At 46.0% G+C, this 21,516-nt stretch overlaps 1 protein-coding gene and 1 long non-coding RNA gene across 2 annotated transcripts; both read left to right on the top strand.

The window, feature by feature from the left end:
• Window positions 4-1,753, top strand: LOC102158751. Its single transcript, XR_307758.3, has 2 exons — window positions 4-136; window positions 240-1,753. It is a non-coding gene; the product is annotated as an uncharacterized LOC102158751 (long non-coding RNA).
• Window positions 2,768-21,110, top strand: HIF1AN (hypoxia inducible factor 1 alpha subunit inhibitor). The gene is made up of 8 exons (XM_003125588.4): window positions 2,768-3,028; window positions 3,302-3,552; window positions 6,905-7,053; window positions 10,380-10,525; window positions 11,620-11,726; window positions 12,145-12,208; window positions 12,449-12,559; window positions 13,418-21,110. Exons 1-8 carry the CDS (start codon window positions 2,852-2,854, stop codon window positions 13,460-13,462), a joined length of 1,050 nt encoding a protein of 349 aa, XP_003125636.1. The 5' UTR covers window positions 2,768-2,851; the 3' UTR covers window positions 13,463-21,110.

Below are 21,516 nucleotides of genomic sequence, written 5' to 3' on the forward strand. Positions count from 1 at the left end.
CCTTCTTCCAGTTTCACCCCGCACATGCGCAAAGGCCTGTCACGGCGGCTGAGCTGGGCCAAACACGATAAAGGAGAAACATCTCAAAGGTTCCATAAGGGCGTGGCTTAAATGGTGCTGGGAAGCCCGGGGGAAGGTGAGCGGATGGATTGAGGCAGAGAGGGAGGGCAGGAAGGAGAGAAAAACAAGCCAACCATTGCTTTGACATTTAAGATTGTTGTGTCCTTTTTCTCCCTCAGTTGAAATCAGAGGCATCCAGGGATAACAGGAACTCAGAACCGGGGCATCACAGGTGGACGGCTGACCCACCTTTCCCAGGAGCTCTACAAGTAAAATGACCCTTCCTTAATCTCTAGCTGCTTGCCTTTTTCCTCTCCTTCACTGGCCGTTTCTCCTTCCATTTCCCAACATGATCATTATTGAAATTCAGCCCTTGGTCTCGTTTGTTCTTGTTCGGCTTTCTAGATTAGTTACCTCCTTCTGTTAGATGTACAGTGCAACACAAAAATCGGCGCCGAACTGGTTCTTCAGTTTCAGTCCATGTTTACCTCAACCTTTCCTATCATCTGAACCTGCCTCAGATTTGCTAGGACTTGGCTTTCACTTAAAGCCAAACCACAATTAACAAACACTAGCCTAACAAAAGAATAGGGGGCATTATGGTTTGCATATGAATGTTTTTATGTACTTAAATGGGATTTAATTTACACAGTATAAATATGCTGATATTTCCAGGAACTTTTAGGGTGATTTTTATTTGGAGCAGAGCCCAAAATTAAAGACATTCTCATATTTATCAGCGCAATAAGAACTGTTATGTAGTATTCGGTATATGAATTTGGAGGAAGAACTGCTTCACAGCAACTTGCCCTCTTGTAAATGAGCATCTAATTAAAAGTTCGGAATGGTTGGATGACATTTGTATTCAATCAATAGCAATTTCTGACTAATTTGGTAAAGAAACAGAGTTGGTCTAAATTGTTTATTTTTATTAATATATAATTCACATACCAAAAAATTCATCCCTTTAAAGTGGACAATAAAGTGATTTTTAATATGTTTACAAAGTTGCACAATTACCACTACTCTCTAATTCTAAGACTTTTTTTTCAACCCCCAAAAGAAACCCTATATACACATAGAGTATTCTTCCTTCTTCCACCCCCTGGCAACCACTAACTTACCTTTTATCTCTGAGGACTTGCTTGTTCTGGACATTTTATATAAATGGAATCATACAATATGTGGCTTTTTGTGTCTGACTTATTTTACTTAGTGTTTTCAGGGTTTGTTCATGTTGTAGCATGTTTCATTTCTTCATTACTTTTTATGGCCAAATAATATTCCATTATATGGATATATAACATTTTGTTTATATGTTCATTAGTTGATGGACATTGGGTTCTTTCAACTTTTTGGCTATTATGAACAATGCTGCTATGAACATTCTTGTAGAAGTTTTTGTGTGGATGTATTTTCTTAATTCTCTTGGGTATAAACCCAGTAGTGGAATTGCTGGGTCATAGGGTAATTCTGTGTTTAACTTTGTGCAAAACTATAAAAACTATTTTTCAAAGAAGTTGCACCATTTTACATTTCCATTAGCAGTGTATGAGAGTTCAAACTTCTCTACATTCTCACCAACATTTGTTATTAATCTGTCTTTGTTATCATAGCCATTCTAGTGAGTATAAATGGTTTCTCATTGTGGTTTTGATTTGCATTACCCTGGTGATTAAAGATATTGAGCATCTATTCACGTGCTTTTTTTGTTTTTTTGTTTTTGTTTTTTTTAGGGCTGCACCTGCAGCGTATGGAGGTTCCCAGGCTAGGGGTCAAATCAGAGCTATAGCTGCTGCCCTATACCACAGCCACAGCAACATGGGATCCGAGTAGCATCTGCAACCTACACCACAGCTCACAGCAATACTGGATCCTTAGCCCACTAAGCCAGGCCAGGGATCAAACGTGCGTCCTCATGAATACTATTCAGATTTGTTTCTGCTGAGCCATGATGGGAACTCCAATTTTTTTTTTTAGAATACTTTTTTAGTAGTTCCCGTCTTGGTGCAGCAGACACGAATCCAACTAGGAACCATGAGATTGTGGGTTCCATCCCTGGCCTTGCTCAGTGGGTTAAGGATCCGGCATTGCTGTGAGCTGTGATGTAGGTGGAAGACCCGCTTGGATCTGCCGTTGCTGTGGCTGTGGTGTAGGCTGGCAACTGTAGCTCTGATTAGACCTCTAGCCTGGGAACCTCCATATGCTGTGGGTGCGGCCCTAAAAGGCGAACAAACCAACCAACCAAACAAAAAAAGAATACTTTTTTAAATGTTTGATGGAATTCACCAGTGACTCCTGGGCTCTTGCCATATATCTTTTGCTGAGGCCTTCAGAGCAACCTTTCTTTGCCCAACGTCTATCCATCGCTTTTCCATTCTTCTTTGCTTTTCCTTCTGACTTAGGTAGGTCAAGTTTGTGTCTCTCCCCATCCATGAGTGTAAAATTTAATGCCTCACTAAACTTGCCTCCTTCTTTGCCTGTTGTGTATGCCTTGCAGCAAAAAAAAAAAAAAAAAAAAAAAAAAAAAATTGTGAGTTGGTTAACCCAATGATCACCCCTAATCAGTGGGAATAATATTTAGTCCCCGTCTTCCGGGGCCGATTGTAGGGTGTAGAGCTGTAGGTCACCATTAGGAGGCGCTCCCCAGGACTCGGCGCCGCGTTCTTAGTGTCTCTGGGCCTCTCTCTCGCGCGCGCGCGCGCGCGCAGCCTATCTCTATGGTTTCCGTTGTTTTTCTTCGGAATGGGCGGAGCTTCCGGTTCCGGTGGGGCCGGCCCCAGCGGCGGAGATGGCGGCGACGGCGGCGGAGCTCGCGGCCTCGGGCTCAGGAGAACCCCGGGAAGAGGCTGAAGCCCCCGGCCCCGCCTGGGATGAGTCCCAGCTGCGCAGTTACAGCTTCCCGACCCGGCCTATCCCGCGTCTGAGTCATAGCGACCCCCGGGCGGAGGAGCTTATCGAGAATGAGGTAGGGGGCGGGGCCGTGTCCGAACAAGGAGGGGGAAGGGACCAGGATGGGAGGAGAGGTCAAAGGCGAGCGGTGCTGGAAGCGTGGGACTAGCCGGGCTGAGGAGTAGGGCCTAAAGGGAGATGGAGAGGGAAGCGAGGAGAAATGGGACTTGCGGGGTTCGTGCTTGTTAACAGGAGAAATTATTTTGAAGTTGGGAAGTTGTTGGAATCTTGGACCAAAACCCATCAACTCTTTGGCACGACTTCACTTGTTTTTTTTTTTCCTTCTTAGGAGCCTGTGGTGCTGACCGACACAAATCTTGTATATCCTGCCCTAAAATGGGACCTGGAATACCTGCAAGAGAATATTGGCAACGGAGACTTCTCTGTGTACAGTGCCAGCACCCACAAATTCTTGTACTACGATGAGAAGAAGATGGCTAATTTCCAGAACTTTAAGCCAAGGTCCAACAGGGAAGAAATGAAATTTCATGAGTTTGTTGAGAAATTGCAGGATATTCAGCGGCGAGGAGGTGAAGAGAGGTAAGTTCCCAGATCATGGTTTTCCATTGGATGTGGGGCATCCATTTTCCTTTCTTGTACTTATTTGAGGATGTGTTCTCTAGCTTGAGGAATGAGGGAATGGTTAGACGTGAGTTTCGATTCTCAAATTTATCGTATCCATACAATGAGAGTCAGGAATTACCTAGCAGAATCTGGGTGGGGGCGGGGGTGAATGGAATGAGTGAAGTCGTTGGGGTGAAAACCATGATGAAGCTTAAGGCACATGTCCTATTCAGAGTGAGAAATCATTACTTGACTCTCATTTGGGAGTGCAGTCCAGTGTTGCCAGATAGTTTGATTTTTCATAAGAAGTCAGAAGTCAGGATGTTTATTTAAAGTCTTTTTGACGTCTAAATATGGGCAACTAATTCAGGTTTTTCTAAAATGCTACAAGGGGGCAATTAAAAATGTTTGTCGTTGGGTTTTTTGAGATTGCGGGTTTGTAGCTTTTGTCCTAAGGCACTGGAGGCAGTGTAGGCTGGAAAGTTGTACAGGTGAGGGTGAGGAATATTGATATCCTGCATTTTATTGATAGTAAACAGAACACCCACACACAGGGCTGATTCCTTAACTCCCTCTTGATCTCTTTATGAGGGCTGCCTCTTTTGTAGGTCCCAGACAGCATTCAGTCCCACACTATAACATTGTCTCTGGGAAATTGGCAGTCACTGAGTACTTCATGGTGAATAACCAGCTCCTTGTCACTTTTGGTGCCCAACCCTGGGCTTTTCTTCATTTTCCTGCCTCAGTTTTTTTCCTAACCCTGTTAGCAAAATGTGGCAGAGTGAGAGGATTTGAAATTACCCCCCCCCCGTCTTTTGTCTTTTGGGAGCCACACCTGTGGCATATGGAGGTTCCCAGGCTAGGGGTCTAATTGGAGCCACGTCTGTAACCTACACCACAGCTCATGGCAATGCCGGATCCTGAACCCACTGAGTGAGGCCAGGGATCTAACCTGCAACCTCATGGTTCCTGTGTTCCTGTTCAGATTCATTTCTGCTGTACCATGACGGGAACTCCCTTTTTTTTCCCCCCTAGCTTCTTGACTCTTAGCAGTTGTCTTTTTTTTTTTTTTTTTTTTTTTTCCTTTGCCTTTTCTAGGGCCGCTCCCGTGGCACATGGAGGTTCCCAGGCTAGGGGTCGAATCGGAGCTGTAGTACCAGCTTACGCCAGAGCCACAGCAACGTGAGATCTGAGCCTCGTCTGTGACCTACACCACAGCTTGCTGCAACGCCAGATCCTTAACCCTCTGAGCAAAGCCAGGGATTGAACCTGCAACCTCATGGTTCCTAGTTGGATTTGTTAACCACTGCTTCACAACAGGAACTCCTTAGCAGTTGTCTTGATAGGACTTTGACCAAAATAGTTTCTAGGATCTGAACTATGATTGATTTGTTTCTTTATGTTTTATAGAGACTGGTTCTGTTGACCCATCTCAGACATTATTAATGTCCTCAAGTTTACCATAGCATACATGTGCATTTATGCACATGCACCCAATTAAGAAGAGAGATTGATTTAAATGGTGCTGGTGCAGTGTAAATCTATTTATTGAATGAATGTATGCACTGGAATGAGCATGAGATGAGACGCATGAATCCTTTGGTTACTCAGTCACTTTAAGTTTCTTGCTTTCCATAGTGAGCATTTTGCCTAAGTATGAGCTATGGATGTAATCTGTACTTTATGACTGATTTAAGGAAACTTTTTTTTTTTTTTTTTTTTTTACTGTGTAAAAGTTTTGCTCTACCAGCTGACTTTAGCACCAGCCAACTCCATTATATAACTACGAACAGGTTGTTATGATTCTGGGGTAAAGAGTATTAGGATCCTCTTTATGTTATTTTGAGCATTGACTGTTAAGTTTTAATAGGATTGCTTAGATTCATTTTTGGGGGGTATTCCTGACTCTTTCAAAGTTACTTGAAAAATATTTGTATGAACATACATACATCATAATTTCTAAGGAGAGTTGCAAGATTGCATTTGAGTCTTGAGGGTTTCTTGTCCCCAGACAGACAGCTGTTTCCAAATTAGCAAGATTTTTAATTAATGTTGCTTTAAACATCATAATTTCAGGCAGTGAGATACCTTTGAGCCTTTTTTTTTTTAAATGGCCACACCCTCAGCATATGGAAGTTCCTGGGCCAGGGATTGAATCCTTTGCCACTGCTACAGCAATGCTGGATCCTTTAACCCACTGTGCCAGGCCAGGGATCAAACCTGTGCCTCTGTAGTGACCTCAGCAGCTGTGGTTAGATTCTTAACCCCCTGTACCACATCGGGAAGTCCACCTTTGAGCCTTTTGAAGTAATGTTCTCAGGACCAGGAGGGAGTGTTTCTGTTACTTTTCTTCATGTTTGTCTCCTAATCAATGTTTCTTGATCAAGGGCTTGACCAGGTGTGTCTGGGTCTTCACATCCCTCAAGTAGCTTCTGCCCTTCCTCAGACATGTTAGGAGCTTTAGGTCTGCAGAAATCTGGGTGAGATATCCTGCTATAGATGGCTGCTGTAGATAGGTGGCTGAATCAGTTAAGATAAACTAGGGTTCGGGCCAGAGCTTGGTGACTTGAAGCAACAAAGGTTTATTTCTCACTCATGCTACATGTCCATCTCAGATGACCTGGAGACTCTATTTTTATATCTTCTCTAGTTTGGGACCCAGATTGCTCCAGTAGTTGCTGACTGAAACTTTGAAGTGGCTGTGGCAGAGGGAAAGTGATGTGGTAGTTTGTACTGGTTCTTAAAATTACGGTTTGGAAGCAGCACCAGTCACTTCTGTGGACATTTTATTGGCAAAGCAAGTTAAATAAGCAAGCCTGGCTTCAAGGGGGTACAGAAGAATGACTCCACAGGGAGAGAACTAGCTCTTGGTAAACAGTGATAACAATCTGCCACAGTAGCTGTCAAGGGTTGAAGAGGATGTCTTGGGCTCTGAGAGTTTCTGGAACAAGGCAGAGTCCCTTCATTCTAGGGTCTATGGGCAGGCCTTAAGGCCTGTGAAATTAAATGAAAGTTTCATGTGTGTGTGCATTTTTATGGGGAACCTTCCTTGGATTCTGCCCCCCCTGCCCCGCCCCCGATTCTTGAAAGGATTCATGCTGTGACCTAGAAAAGGTTAAGAATCACTTCTTGAAAATACAAAATTTGGGGTTGAACAGAGCTCAGAGAAGGATAGCTAAGGATTCAGTTCTGTGAGGTTCCCATGACTGCAGCTCTTCTCTGTAGGAAATGCTGGTGTGGGCTTGGGTTTGGATTTCCAGGGGTAGGGAGGCCATGCCAGGGACAGTGTATATGCGCTAATGGGATTTTTTTTTCTTGGGGAACATAGGTTGTATCTGCAGCAAACACTCAATGACACTGTGGGCAGGAAGATTGTCATGGACTTCTTGGGTTTTAACTGGAACTGGATTAATAAGCAACAGGGAAAGCGTGGCTGGGGACAGCTGACCTCTAACCTGCTGCTCATTGGCATGGAAGGTAAGAAATCTTTCAGAAAGCAGCATGGCTTGGAGTCCTATGAACAGATTTCTAATCCTTTCTCCACCACTTATTTGCTCCATGACTTTGAACAAGTCATGTAATTTTTTTTTTTTTAAGGACCACACCTGCGGCACATGGAAGTTCCCAGACTAGGGGTCGAATCAGAGCTGTAGCTGCCGGCCTACACCACGGCCACAGCAACACAGGATCCATGCTGCATCTGTGACCTACACCACAGCTCTCAGCAACGCCAGATTCTTAATCCATTGAGCAAGGCCAGGGATCAAACCTGAGTCCTCATGAATACTAGTCGGGTTCATTATCACTGAGTCACAGTGGGAACTCCGAGTCGTGTAACTTTAAGTCTCAGCCTCCTGAATATAAAAGGAACACAGTGATATAATGAACTATGAAGATTCAGTGAGATGTAACAAATGTTACATCTTTAAGCTGGTTTCAGGCACTCTAAAAAGAAGGTTTCCTTTTTCCTTCCTCAGCTGCTGTGTGAGTGCATATACACAGATATTAAGGAGCTCTAAAATCCTGCTGTTTTTCTATTGGAGCTGTCTGTATTCAGAAGATTTTTTTTTTTTTTTTAATCCTAGTAGAAGAGGGAACATTTTTTCCAGTATAAGTTGAACCTTATCTTTTTTTTTTTTTTTTTTTTTTGTCTTTTTGCTATTTCTTGGGCTGCTCCCGAGGCATATGGCGGTTCCCAGGCTAGGGGTCCGATCGGAGCTGTAGCTGCCGGCCTACGCCAGAGCCACAGCAACACGGGAACCTACACCACAGCTCACGGCAAGGCCGGATCGTTAACCCACTGAGGAAGGGCAGGGACTGAACCCGCAACCTCATGGTTCCTAGTCGGATTCGTTAACCACTGCGCCACCACGGGAACTCCAGGAACCTTATCTTTTGAACAGATGATACATTCATGGGGTTATATTCAAAAGGTATGAATAGGTAAATAGTGATAAGTCTCTTTTCCACTTCTGTTTTCCAGCCTTCCAGTTTTCTTCCCTCCCTGGAGGCACTGTATGTTATTAGTTGCTTTTGTACCTTGCTAGAGGAGTTAATGCATACATAAGCAAATACGTGACTACTATTTCTTTTGAGTAAAAAGAGAAGCCTTTAAACTCCATTGTCATTGGCTTTACCAGCCAGTGTCATCGTCTTATTCTTATTTTTATTTCTGTCCCTAGCTCAGTGCCCCGCCCATAGTCTGTATTTAGTAAATGGTGAGTAAATTGGATTGAACAAGGTAGCAGAATAATTATTGATTGTTATTCATCACTGGGCTCTGAAGTCTCTTCTTCTTTGATTCTTCACATTTATATCCTTTGCTGCCAGTATTAATAAACATTTTCAGCGTTGCGGCTTATGAACTGACCCTTAACCTGCCATTTTGAAACTCCTGGTTGACTTGCCGAGAGCCGGTTCTTGTTTACTTGACTGAATTTCTTCCCTTTCCCTTCCTCCTCCCTCCTTCCTTCTTCCCTCCCCTCTCCTTCCCTTCCCTTTCCTTACCTGCAGCATATGGAGTTCTTGGGCCAGGGATCAGATCCAAGGCACAGTTGCAAACTGTGTTGCAGCTGCGGCAATGCTAGATCCTTAACCCACTGTGCCAGGCCAGGGATCGAACCTGCATCCTAGCACTGAAGAGACACCACCAAAAGCATGGTGGCATGCTTTTGTGCCACAGCGGGAACTCCACTTGACTCTGAATTTTTATGTTCCCTTTCTGTCCTGTGGTAGAGGACAGGGAAGCAGATCCCTCAGGTAGAGGTGAGAGAACACATCTCCTTTGAGGATATGCCTGGACTCTCTGCATTCGGGAAGGCAGCGTCTTGGCTCGCCCAGGCAGACCTGGGAATGTTTCCTAAACCCCATGCCCTGCAGAGGGCCCTTGAGCTCTCAAGGATTATGCAAAGGATAAACATCAGATGCAGTTCCAGTTATAGTGGATGGAGCATACATACACTTGGGCAGAACTATTTCAAGATGGCATTTTAAATAATTTGCCTTATTGAAAGTATACAACATTCTTCAGGAATCTGATATGCTTCCCCTTGATGAGAGTCAACAACTCTGGTGCTGATCTAAAGGAGTGCATCCTATAGGTGTGTTGAAGTGGAGCAAAGTTTGAGTATCTTTGAGCTGTAGAAGAGCTACCCAAAGCGAGTACATACTCATTCAACTTAAAATGACTAGTTCACTCTATCAAAGAAGATTGTGCATGCATTATTGATATCAGTCATTTCAGTTGGTTCTAGCTTGTTTTGCTTCCCATAGTCAAGAAAAGTGCAAGTACAGACTCCCCCCGCTACCCAAAAGTAGAGCATTCCTGCGAAACCTTCTGTAAGTTGAGATGGTGTAAAAGAAGCAATTACTTTAGGACGCATCTCGCTAATGGATGCACAGTGTAAATTGAGATAAGCACAGATGCTCACAGACACAGTTCAAAGCTATGGTGCCTTGATACTGAGAGATGCTGGCTTGATGCTGAGATGCTGAGTGTAGTTGCCAGGGAAGGAGATCGGCAGTGCTAATATAATGGCTTGCTGCAAAGCACTGAGTGATGTTTGTGCTTTTTTTTTTTTTTTTTTTTTTTTTTGGTAAAAATGAAAATCCCATTTGGTTTCTTGTTGTTATTGTTAGCAAAGACAGGTACTAATGTAAGTCTTTGTAAAAGCAAAGTGGAATAAAGTGAACTTTTGAAAAGCAGGGCATACCTGTATGCAGAGTGTATTATTTTGTCATATTTGTGTCATTTTGGTTTTTTTGTTTGTTTGTTTGCCTTTTCTAGGGCTGCTCCCAGGCTAGGGGTCCAATTGGAGCTGTAGCCACCAGCCTACACCACAGCCACAGCAATGCCAGATCCCAGCTTCCTCTGCGACCTACACCATAGCTCATGGCAACACCAGATCCTTAACCCACTGAGCAAGGCCAGGGATCGAACCCGCAACTTCATGGTTCCTAGTCGGATTCATTAACCACTGAGCCACGACGGGAACTCTGCATTTGTGTCATTTGATGTGCAGTTGCTTCCATTAAGGGCACAGGCATCATTTAAGTTTACTTTGCTAATTGATGGTAAACGCTTTGCCAGTGTTGTTTGCTGCTAGACTTATATCACCCATTAAAAGTATGATACCTAATTTGCTCAGAGTCATAATGACAGTCTCCCTGATTTTGCTTGAAATTTTGATTTGGAACCCTTTGCTTAGAGGGCAGGTTGGGTTTCTCTTCAGCATTGGGGCCTGTCTTCCAGCCTGTGCAATAGAGCTACCACTCCTAATTAGAAAATGTTTTTCTTCCCTTAGGAAATGTGACACCTGCTCACTATGATGAGCAACAGAACTTCTTTGCTCAGATAAAAGGCTACAAGCGATGCATTTTGTTCCCTCCGGATCAGTTTGAATGCCTCTACCCGTATCCTGTTCATCACCCGTGTGACAGACAGAGCCAGGTGAGTTCATGTGGTCTGAGGAAGGTGTCGAACTCCTTTGGGATCAAAGGCAGGACTGTCTCCCCTTCTCTGTGGTGGCATGCCAGATTTAAACAAACTCAGAAGATAATTTCACTGTATGGCTTGCAAATTCCAGCTCCCTGTGGTGGACCCCAGATGTTTAGGGCAGACCCCATCACTGATGTTGGTGGACTGTGGTCACTCTGTTTGATTATATTATAAATTTATGGAACAAAATGTGTACATCTCCATTGGATTTAATAATGTTTTCATTTGTCATGGGTGCTTCTTTTTGATTACAGAAGGATAAATAGAATTGGGGTATGTCAGTGTCTTTTCTGGATCTCAGTGAGGTATGTGTTGACTTTGTGGCCAACCAGAGAGCTCTTCTCCTTTCTTTCTTTTTTTTTTTTTTTTTTGTCTTTTTTGCCATTTCTTGGGCCGCTCCTGCGGCATATGGAGGTTCCCAGGCTAGGGGTCTAATCGGAGCTGTAGCTGCCAGCCAGAGCCAGAGCCAGAGCAACGCAGGATCCGAGCCGCGTCTGCGACCTACACCACAGCTCACGGCAACGCCAGATCGTTAACCCACTGAGCAAGGGCAGGGATTGAACCCGCAACCTCATGGTTCCTAGTTGGATTCGTTAACCACTGCGCCACGACGGGAACTCCTCTTCTCCTTTCTTGAGGAGAGGACTGCTTAGCTACCTCATTGTCGGAGTCCTTGCTGGTTAGAATATGTGTTTGGGAGCACGTTTCTGAAGGTTTGGGTGAAAGGTGAGTCCTAATTGCTCAGCTCTACATGCCATGAGCAGGTGTACCTTGGTCTTGCAAACCGATGATGATCTTCTGACCTCAGGAGCACTGAGGCCTGGAATTCTTTATCATTTAACATTCAGCAATGTCTGCCTTCTAACATTGTCTGAGAGAGGGAGAAGGAGTTTGTGTATGTTTATTGTATGTTGTGTCTTTGCCAGATATAAATTCTAAAGACTTTTTAAGGCATCTTTCTTGATTACCAAAGTAACTGATTAAAAATTTGGTGATTGACTGATTTTTTTTTTTTTTTTTTTTTTTTCTTCTCTTGAACCTCTCAGGTGGACTTTGACAATCCTGACTACGAGAGGTTCCCCAATTTCCAGAACGTGGTTGGTTACGAGACAGTGGTTGGCCCTGGTGATGTTCTTTACATCCCAATGTACTGGTGAGGATGGGGCTAGGACTGGGGCTTTCTGGGGAGCTTTCTTTTGCATGCCCTGGAAAGCCTTATCCGTATCTTTTCTTTTGAGTTATGGCAGGATTGGTCTTAGGCAATAGACAGGCAGGTTGGCATATCCAGATGGTAAGCATACTGGATGTGGGGGAAATGACAGCCATGTCTCTAGACATGACAGTTCCTCAAGTCCAAAGAGGTTCCCAGATTTGAAGCTGGAAAAACTGTTACTGGCTCTTTGGTATTTGGAGACTGAACGTGATTGCCTTTAGCCCAGGGTGTGTTTGATAGGATGAGTGTGAAGATACTATCTTAATTATTTCCCTTAACTGGACTCTACCCAGTTTCAGAGGTTCCCTCCCTCTGAAAAGTACTGGTGGCAAACAGGAGCTTGTTTATTTTCTTGCAGGTGGCATCACATAGAGTCATTACTAAATGGGGGGATTACCATCACTGTGAACTTCTGGTATAAGGTGAATATGGGTTTTTTTTTTTTTTTTTTTTTTACTAGATGGGACTGGTGTGAGGTAGATATAATAAATTATTTGGGGCAGGGCAGGGAGGTTGGATATCTCTGGAAGGATCCCAAGGTCTTTGGGGAGATGAATAGGGATGGGGTTAAACTGGGTTTCTTAAGGGAAGATGGTGCTAGGAACAGTGGGTGACACTGAAGCCTGCTAAAGACATTTCCTGAGCTGCTGCTTCCTTTGCAGGGGGCCCCCACCCCTAAGAGAATTGAATATCCTCTCAAAGCCCATCAGAAAGTGGCCATAATGAGGAACATTGAGAAGATGCTTGGAGAGGCCTTGGGGAACCCACAAGAGGTATGTGGCTGCCCCAAGGTTGCACTCCTGTGGCTCATTGGGCAGAGTGACCAGGAAAAGTCAGGATTGGTGTCACATTGTCTGTAGCTCTTCTATTTCAGTATTTGCTGTCCTCTCTCTCCATTAGAGGTTATGGGTATGTTTAGAAAACCCTTATTTTCTGGTGAGAGCTGGGTTTGACTGGCGGATCAATTATAATCTGTTCCATGCTAGTAGTAATGTTCCCCATGGGGCTTGTGTGCCAGCTGGGGACCCCTGAGGGGATTCTTCTGGAACGGGAAGCGTACAGTAACACATCTCCTCACATTCTCTCAGCTGTGCCAAGGCTGCTCTAGATAATGGTTAGACCTGCTTCCCATGCAGGTGAGCCAGTGGCCCATTGGGTAAATGAGGGAGGTTTTGTGTTTGTAGTGCTCTTGCCTCCGTCCTGGGGACAGCCTCAGCATCCAGAGCACCCGTGGGGGTGGGCGATAGCATCAGCCCCCATTCCAAGTGACCTTTCCAGGATGTAGAGCCATTTAACATTCTTAAGGCACATTAATGAAACATGCAGACAAACAGTCTGGGCTGTTTGGGGATTATTAGCTCCTCTGACTTTCTGTCAGTTTGGTGCTGCTTACAGATGTTGGGTGTTGTGAGAGGGAAGGTAAGAGAGATGGACCCAGAGGAGAGGGCCATGCCCCACAGAACTGAGTTGACCTCCAGGAAGAGAGTTGGTTGGAGGCTTTACAAGATTAAATGAAAGCCTTGTCCTTGACCTTGGCTGGACATCTATGCCTCCAGATGCACCCCATCCGGCTCTGGGGCCAGGGGCCAGGGGACAGGCAGTTCTGACTGGCTCCTCATGTCTTTTCACAGGTGGGGCCCTTGTTGAACACAATGATCAAGGGCCGATACAACTAGCCTGCCAGGAGTCGAGGCCTCCTGCCAGGTGACTGCTAGCCCGTCCACACCGCTTCATTGATGAGGACAGGAGACTCCAAGCGCTAGTATTGCACGCTGCACTTAATGGACTGGACTCTTGCCATGGCCCTGGAGGCAGGTGTTCGGGGCAAGGCAGGGTGGTTGGCACTCCACTCCCATTCGGAGGGACTTCTTACCCTTGCCCCTGTGCCCCAGCACCTTCCCCCTCTGCCCCCTAAAGTCCTGCATTCAGTGTGTGGAGTCCCCAGCTTCCGGTTGTCATCATGTCTGTGTTTCAGTCTGTCGACCTCGGGGTGTGTGTGCGTGCACACGCGTGGATGTATTTGTTCCTTGGTCTCCCCCTCTGGGTCAGGATGCCACTTCTGGCTCTCAGCTCTGTCTCCTGCAACCTCAGTGCCTCAGCCTGAGAGAGAGGAGAGCCTCTTGTACACCCACTACATCTGGGCTGCAGGGCCACAGTACCGTAACCATGCAGTCAGTCTGCCCCCCTCCCAGGTTTCCCAGAGTGAGGTTCCAGGCTGGTGAGGATGGTTGCTGGGACTCCATTGAGGAGCGGGAGGGTGGCTTGCTTTTGAGAGCCTAGATAGTGTCCTAGGAGAGCGAATCAGACTGGGTTCCAACTTGGACCTTCAAACTCAAGCCATACACAGAAAAGCGCCTTGGGACACAGGAACCAAGGATTGTGCATAGCTTCCAGATTACAGACACATAAGCTTCTCTCTTCCAGCACCAGCTCTTGCTCTCTGTCCTGGGTGTCAGGAGAGCCCTCCTAGCAGTGGCTTCTCTAGGTTCTAGGAGTGCAAGCCTCTGTGTGGATGTGTGTGCCTGTGTGTGTTCATGTGTGTCCACACTGGCCTGCCTCTTCTCCTTACCATGTTTGTACTACTTCACCTCGTGCAGTGGGACATACAACGGGAGCCCCAAGGCAGTACTGCCTGGCCTGATCTAAAGCTTTTAAACTCATTTTTAGCCATTGGGTGTTGGTCAGGTCTCACTACAACCTGCCTGAGGCTGACTGGCTAGAGCCTGCAGGTCCTATGACCCTTTCGGGCCAGGCCACGTCCTCTACGTCTGCCGAGCTTCTTGGCCGAGTAGACAAAATGGGGTCAAGCCTGGGCATCTAACTCACCACCCTGTCATCCACCTCATGGCAAGGGCAAAAATGTAGCCTTGCGTCTTAAAGCCAGCGCCTCCGTCAGACCCCACTGCAGTGTTCCAACAACACCCTCAGAAGTCAGGGCAACTTGTGGAGCATGGAGTTGAACTTCCTTTTCTGTTAATCGCTACTCACGGGAACCCCTCTCAGGGCTGCAGCTTACAGCGAGGCAGCTGTGCACTGCGCAACTCAAAGGGCCATTTGTCACAGCTGTTCAGTGAAAGTGGGTCCCCTGGAATTGGGCAGTGTGGTGGCCCTGCGTCTCCTCACCTCCATCCCCATCTCCATGCCCCTACTCTCTGGAAAGAAAAAGGAATTGGAAGTGTCTGGGTTCATTTTTCTCCTTTTTTTTTTTTTTTTTTGGCCAAAGGTTTACTTCCAGTGTCTGAGCTTTGGCCCTTACCCCCACAGCTCAGTTTACAGTTACAGTGCACTGACCGACTGAGAGGATACGTGTGTGTGCATGTGTGCACCTGTGTGTATTTTGGGGAGGGGTGTTTATTTTTAGTACCCCATCCTGGGGGTCTCTGATGCAGTGTGGGTGTGCAAACACGGTACCTTCTCAAGTGTAGTTCTTTCAAATATAGCCAATGCTGGAAAATGTGATTGCAGTGATCTCCATCCCTCCCTACATCTCTTTTGCGAAAGGACCGCAGCACAGAAAACAAGGCAGACGGTAAACTTGACCACAATCACACTTGGAAAGATAGCAGATTATTTCTTTCTCCTCAGCAGGTCTGCTGCATTCCTGGCTTATTCCTTAAAGATGTGGGTGTTGGGTGGCAGGGAAGCATGTGCTACTCAGCTGGTCCTCTCTGGGTGCTATGCTAGCCACACCGAAGGGGAGGGTCCTTCACAAATGGGTCCTGATCCTTGGATAGTATAATAGCGACCCCAACTTAATAGACACTTCATACGTACCTAGTGCTTTTATCTTTATCCTTCACTATGCTGCAAGGTAGGTATTCTCATTTTACAGCTGAAAAATAAGTGATGAGTGTCAGTCAGGATTCACTCCTAGTACTGTTTGGCTACAAACCCCCCTGCTGCTCTTTTCCACCAAACTATGTTGATTCTCCTACCTTACCTCCTTTGGACTATAGGCTGTTCTCAGGTCTCACCTACTGAGCAGTATCTAGTGCAGATAGACTTAGGCCAAAACAATATAGAAGGTATAGCTCAAGACGAATGCTCTTCTGGGCTCCAGCTAAAGACTTCTTGGGGAAACTGAGTTCTGGATCCCACTGAATTACTTGTGTGTCCTTGAATAGGTCCCATAATTGCTCCCAGTAGGCTTCTGCATCTATAGGATTGAAGATGTGGATCTAGATACTAAGAACTTTTGATGCATGTTCTGCCTCCATTTCTCCAAATGAAAGTGATTGAGGCTCTTTCCTTCACATACCTAGGTTAGGGCTGTTCAAGCTCAAACTGCTCATAGCGGGGGAAACATTTCCTCTGTTGCTTAGTCCTATCTGGCAGTGGGAAGGCAGACATACCAAGGGAAGATGGGCCTGGATGAGGGTTAGCCATGTTGCAAGCGCCTGTTTGTTACACCAGCAGGTACAGAAGAAGCTACTGTCTTGTGAAGTCAAATATTTGTTGGGGGGTTGGAATTTGGGTGGTGGAGGAGGGGCTGTTCTGGGCATCAGTTGAGCAGATGCCCAGGATGCCTGGGGGAGACCAGCTTCCCCTACAAATCAGAGCTCTAAATTACAAGGTTTTTACCAACGCGAACAGTTGGGGGAAGTCGTCTGCTCTCATTTGCGTAATGGTTTCTGTCACTGGTGATTAGACACAGGATGAAGGAAAAGAAATTTGACAATTAGGAATGAGCAATCATTAATCTGAATCTGTTAGGAGACAGGGGAAGGATCCTTATCAATGGGCCAGCCCAACGTGAGGAGACCTTCCTGCCCTTCAGAGACTTTGGGGCCATAAACCCTCTCTTTGTCCCCACAGCAGGCTGAACTGATGCTTCTTAACAAAGATTAGGTGGGCCCAGTCTCCGGTTTGAGGTGGTTGATGGAACAGACATCTAGAGGCCCGAACCAACAAAAACAGAAAGGTGTCAAATGCAGGTGATAGGGCAAAGAATGACAGTAGAATGGTTTTGACATGTGTTTGATGTTTGTGGAAAATATTTTTATAATCAACACTAAATACCCCACCTGTGGCAAGTATTTGTTACTTTCCAACACTGCAGGGTGTGGAGACAACCTGCTCTTTATCCTCTAGGAGCTTCTGCTTAATTGGAGAGGAAACCACACAAAACAGGCAGAGGTTATGAAGCCATGTATTGTGTATCCTGTGAGGACAAGATTAGAGACTGTTGAGAGAGGAGGAAGGTCAGGAGGGAGCAGAGCTCAGCTTCCACTCCCACCCCCCAAGCCCCTGGGCCCTCCAGGAAGGACTCTCCATCCTAGGCCTCCCAGCAACGTTGTTCTTACACTCCCCACCCCTTCCCAAATGTGTGAGCAGGTGATGAGATGAACAGGCTGAGCGTTACGGTGTGGAGAGGCCCAACTTGGATCTTCCTAGGTCTCCGTGTCACCCCACCTCTCATCCATCTCTTCAAACATCAAGGACAGTATTTGCATCAATTATTTGTTTCTCAGCTTTGTGACTTGTTGGGCTCCCTCAAGGATTGGAGGCAGCAGTGGCGGTACTTTGTCTCCTCTCAGAATGTGAACTTCTGTGGACAGGGCTGTGTCTTCTCCTGGGAAGTTCCGTACCTGTGGGTCTTCTCCCCTTCAGATACAGTGCAGGGTTTGGTGGGACTGCAGGGCATGGCCCTCTGACCAGTTTTACCCAAACAGGGTGAATACTGGGATGCACCCAGAAGTGATCATGAGGTTCCAGAGGCCATGGTTTTCTGTCCATGTTGTCTTCCCTTTTTCTGGGACCTCCAATGCTCCCCCCACCCACAAATCCCTGCCCAGTTCTCTGGTATCCTCTCAAGTTGCCTGCTCTGAAGAGATGTACCATTTTCCTTTTCCAGGGCACCCCAGTTTTTCCTACTTCTGCCTGGTCTCTCCAGCAGCCCCTTCACCAAGGTCATTTTTCCTCAGAAGTTCCATGGGTGCAAGTGGTTAAATATTTTCTTTAGGATCCATTCATCTTTTTTTTTTTTGGTTGCACCTGCATTTATGTAGAATTTCCTGGGCCAGGGATCAAACCCACGCCACAGCAGTGATGCATGCCACTATAGTGGCAATGCTGGATCCTTAACCTGCAGTGCCACAAGGGAACTCTCATCTTCCTTTTCTGATCGGCAATATTTTATTTACTCTGGGTTAGTCCATCTGTTCTGTGTCTGCTCTGTTGCTATTCTTTTGTCACTTCTGTACATCCTGCTTTAGCTTTTCTCACTCTGGGGGCCCTTTCTGCTAGTCTTCAGCCAGTTTGTTTAATCCTCATAGGGCTTAGGATCCTCAGTGGAACCCTGATGAGCACATTTGATGCATTTCTGGGAAGTGAAGCCTCAAATACCAGCAGCCTTGAGGCCCAGAAATCTGTGGTTGGGCCTCCAGAGATGAGTGAGGGGGGGAACGTAGAGAGTTGTAGGCAGTGGAGAACCAGTAAGGGGAGATTGAGCAGGAGACTCCCTGGGAGGGAGGCTGGGCCTGGGAAGCCAGGAGCAGGGGAGAACTGAATTTTGTGTTTCTGTCTAATGCATCTGTGTGCCTTAGCGTCCAACAGTTCAGGGATGGTGGGTGTTTTGTGAATGTCGCCTAATTTTTCTCAGGTGTCTTTGGTGATGCTCCAAGTCACCAAATTTGGCTGACTTCTGCATTTCACTGTTTGATGGAAGGAAAATAGCATATCGAGTAGTCATGTGTCAGGAGTGGAGGTCTTAGATGAAAAAGGCCTTGGAAGGTGTGGTAGCAGGAGAAAGGGACCCAGTGCTTAGCTTATTTACTCAGACTTGCTTCACTCCTCCAATGTTCAGTACAATAGCTGATTAAAGACGTTTAAAAAAACTGGGCCTTAACTTCTTCGCCACCTAAAATCTGTTCCTCAGGAGTATTTTGAGAAGGAGCCTGTGTCTTTAACTTCACTGAGAAACAGTCTATAGTGTTTATACCATGGATTTGGGAGTTAGATGTATTTGGTTCAGATTTCTAGCTTTGCTACTTACCAGCTGGGTTTGACCTTGTTGATTGACTTGACCTCTCTGAGCCTCAAGTTTCCTCAACTGTAATGCTATGTGTATAGGGGAAGGGGGGTGTTGAAAATGTCTACCTCAGGGCTGATGAATTGATTGAAACAATGTTTGTAAAGCTTTAGCACAGTGCCTGGAAAGCACTTAATAAATGGCTGTGGTGGTGGTTGTTACATTTATTATATGGCTTATTCAGAAACCTGATCTCAGTGATTCCTTCCCTCTGAAGCATAGGGGGAAATAAGGAAATTATGCTGGAGAAACTCATATTGAGTTGGGGGCAAACAGAAGAGCCTTCGTACTTAAACCCCCCTGAGAGGGAGGGAAACAGGGAAGAGTCTGATGCCTTGTGCTTGGTCAGCCAGCCTTTCCCACTGTCCACACCAGCCCAGGGCCACCATGAGAAGCTGGCAGGTGTGAGCCCTTCTTACACTGTGAGGTGGGTGAAGGCAGCTGAATGTGCCCATTACACCTGGAGAAGCTGTTGCCAGCCTCATATACTGTGAAACAAATCAGGCCCCTATGGTTCAGTTTTATTTCATGCCCTTCTGTGTATTCAAGTTATATATGGGTTGAGACTATTCTATGTGAGAGGGGCATTCAGAAGAGAATTCTGAAAAATTTAAAGGTGAGGTCTTAAGAGCTATCATTTGTGGAGCCTTGAGCATTTCTGTTCTAGAGCCAGTGCTGGTCTCTACCCATGTGCTCCCAGTTCACTGGGGTGTCGAACAGACAATCTGTTACAAGGTCGGCGGAGGAGAAGCATCTGAAAGCTCAGGCGTTCACGATAGGCTTCCTGCAAGAAGTCACAAGGTCTAAGCTGGTATCTGGAAGATAACCAGGAATTGGTGAGTAGTAAAAGACATGGTTCTCCTCTAGCTTCTGTCTCTCTCCCAATCCCAAAGCAAGCACTCTATTCCTCCATGTTTAAGGTTTTCACAAATCACTCCTAGGAAAGAGCCAGACACCCCCCCCCCACACACACACACACAACCCTTAGGTTAGCCACAGAAACTTTTGAAAATCATTTTGGTTGTCAGCCCTTTTGTCCTGGAGTACAGATAGATTGGACTTGCTCATTTGTAACCCCTTCACTGCTTCCTCGGAAGACTACATTCTGGCCTCTGAAGTCTCACCCTGCCACCCTGCTTGGAAGAGTGCTAGATCCAGTTTCTCAGTCACCAGCCCGAGGTGACTGCCTGAAATTCTCAGCCTCTTCCACACTGATAGTCTACCCCTAGTTGCTCCCCTCACCCCCATGTGAGCCATGCCTCTCTTCGGCTTCCCTCTAACCACTCATGTCCTCTTGCCTCTGGCTGTGGTCTCCAGCCCCTTGGGTGAAGAAGACCCCTCTCTAGCTAGTGCTACACCATCTCTGGACTGCAGGCCATTCTGTAGTCACTTTGCAGTCATCTCTTGGGCTCTGGGCTTGGAAGCTTTCTCTTTTCCCCCAGAGAATGTTACTGTGTTTATTCAGTTTGCTTAAAGCTTAATCACTTGGTCATTGAGGTCAATCCTGCGCTTCAGGGAAGCTCTGATTCATGATTCCAAATCCAAGCTGCTTCGGGGCTAGGTTTTTATTACTTCCTGAATGTATAGTGAAGGGTGCAGTATGGAGTAATGGTTAAGAATGAAGGCTTTTATTTAGCTTTGAATCTTAGACCTTCATCCTGTGTGACCTTGGGCAAATGACAAACTGCCTGAAACTCAATTTCATATATGTGGGGATAACCCTATCTTGCCAGGGTTATATGACGTAAGGTATGTAAAGAAAGACTGAGCAGGGTGACTGTTCTGAGCAAAGGCTCGGTTGTCATTGGCTTCTGGCGGTCCAGCCCTTGCTTCCAGACCGTTTACTTCTCTTCCCCATCCAGCTTTCTGAAAAAAGTACTGCTTCTACTCCCAGAGCAAGTCTTGTTGTCAAGTCATAGGCAGAGCAGAGGTATGAGCATAGATTTTCTGCTCGTGTTAGCAGTCTCTACCCCTGCTCAGTGACACCAGCTCACAAGGACTCTCATACTGCCATCACTAGGGAGTAATCTTCCTAAATTTTTTATGGTATTAAAAATACCTGAAATAGAACTTCCAGTTGTGGCTCAGTGTTAACGAACTCCATTAGTATACATGAGGATGAGGGTTCTATCCCTGTCCTCATTCAGTGGGTTCAGGATCCTATGTTACTGTGAGCTGTGGTGTAGGTCACAGATGTGGCTTGAATCTGGCGTGGCTGTGGCATAGGCCGGCAGCTGCAGCTGATTTGACCCCTAGCTTGGGAACTTCCATATGCCACAGGTGTGGCCCAAAAAAAAAAAGACAAAGAAAGAAAAAAGAAACATGTTGTCAGGGAACGTAGAAGACATCAGACCTGCTGCCACCAAGGGGATAAAAGGCACTAGAAGTGTGTACGAGCTGATGGTACAGCAGTCGTGAAGGGGTTGCAGTAAGCAGAGACACAGGAGATGAGAGGAGCAAAGAGCTATCGTGCTAGTCTAGAGGCAGCAGGACCATAGGCTTGCAAAGCTTCCCTCCATGTTTTTGAATTGAGCTTTTGATTATGTTTGAGCAAAACCGCACCCACTTTACAATCAGTGTGGTCATTGTTCCTACAAGGGTTTATATGATGTCTTGGCAAGAATGGAAGTATAAGTGTGATTCCTGGGTTTGAATTCCTATTGGCCACTTTCTAACTGTAACCTCATATCCTAAATTTAG

Source organism: Sus scrofa, chromosome 14, assembly GCF_000003025.6.
Source record: "Sus scrofa isolate TJ Tabasco breed Duroc chromosome 14, Sscrofa11.1, whole genome shotgun sequence".
In the NCBI taxonomy this organism is placed as follows: domain Eukaryota; kingdom Metazoa; phylum Chordata; class Mammalia; order Artiodactyla; family Suidae; genus Sus; species Sus scrofa.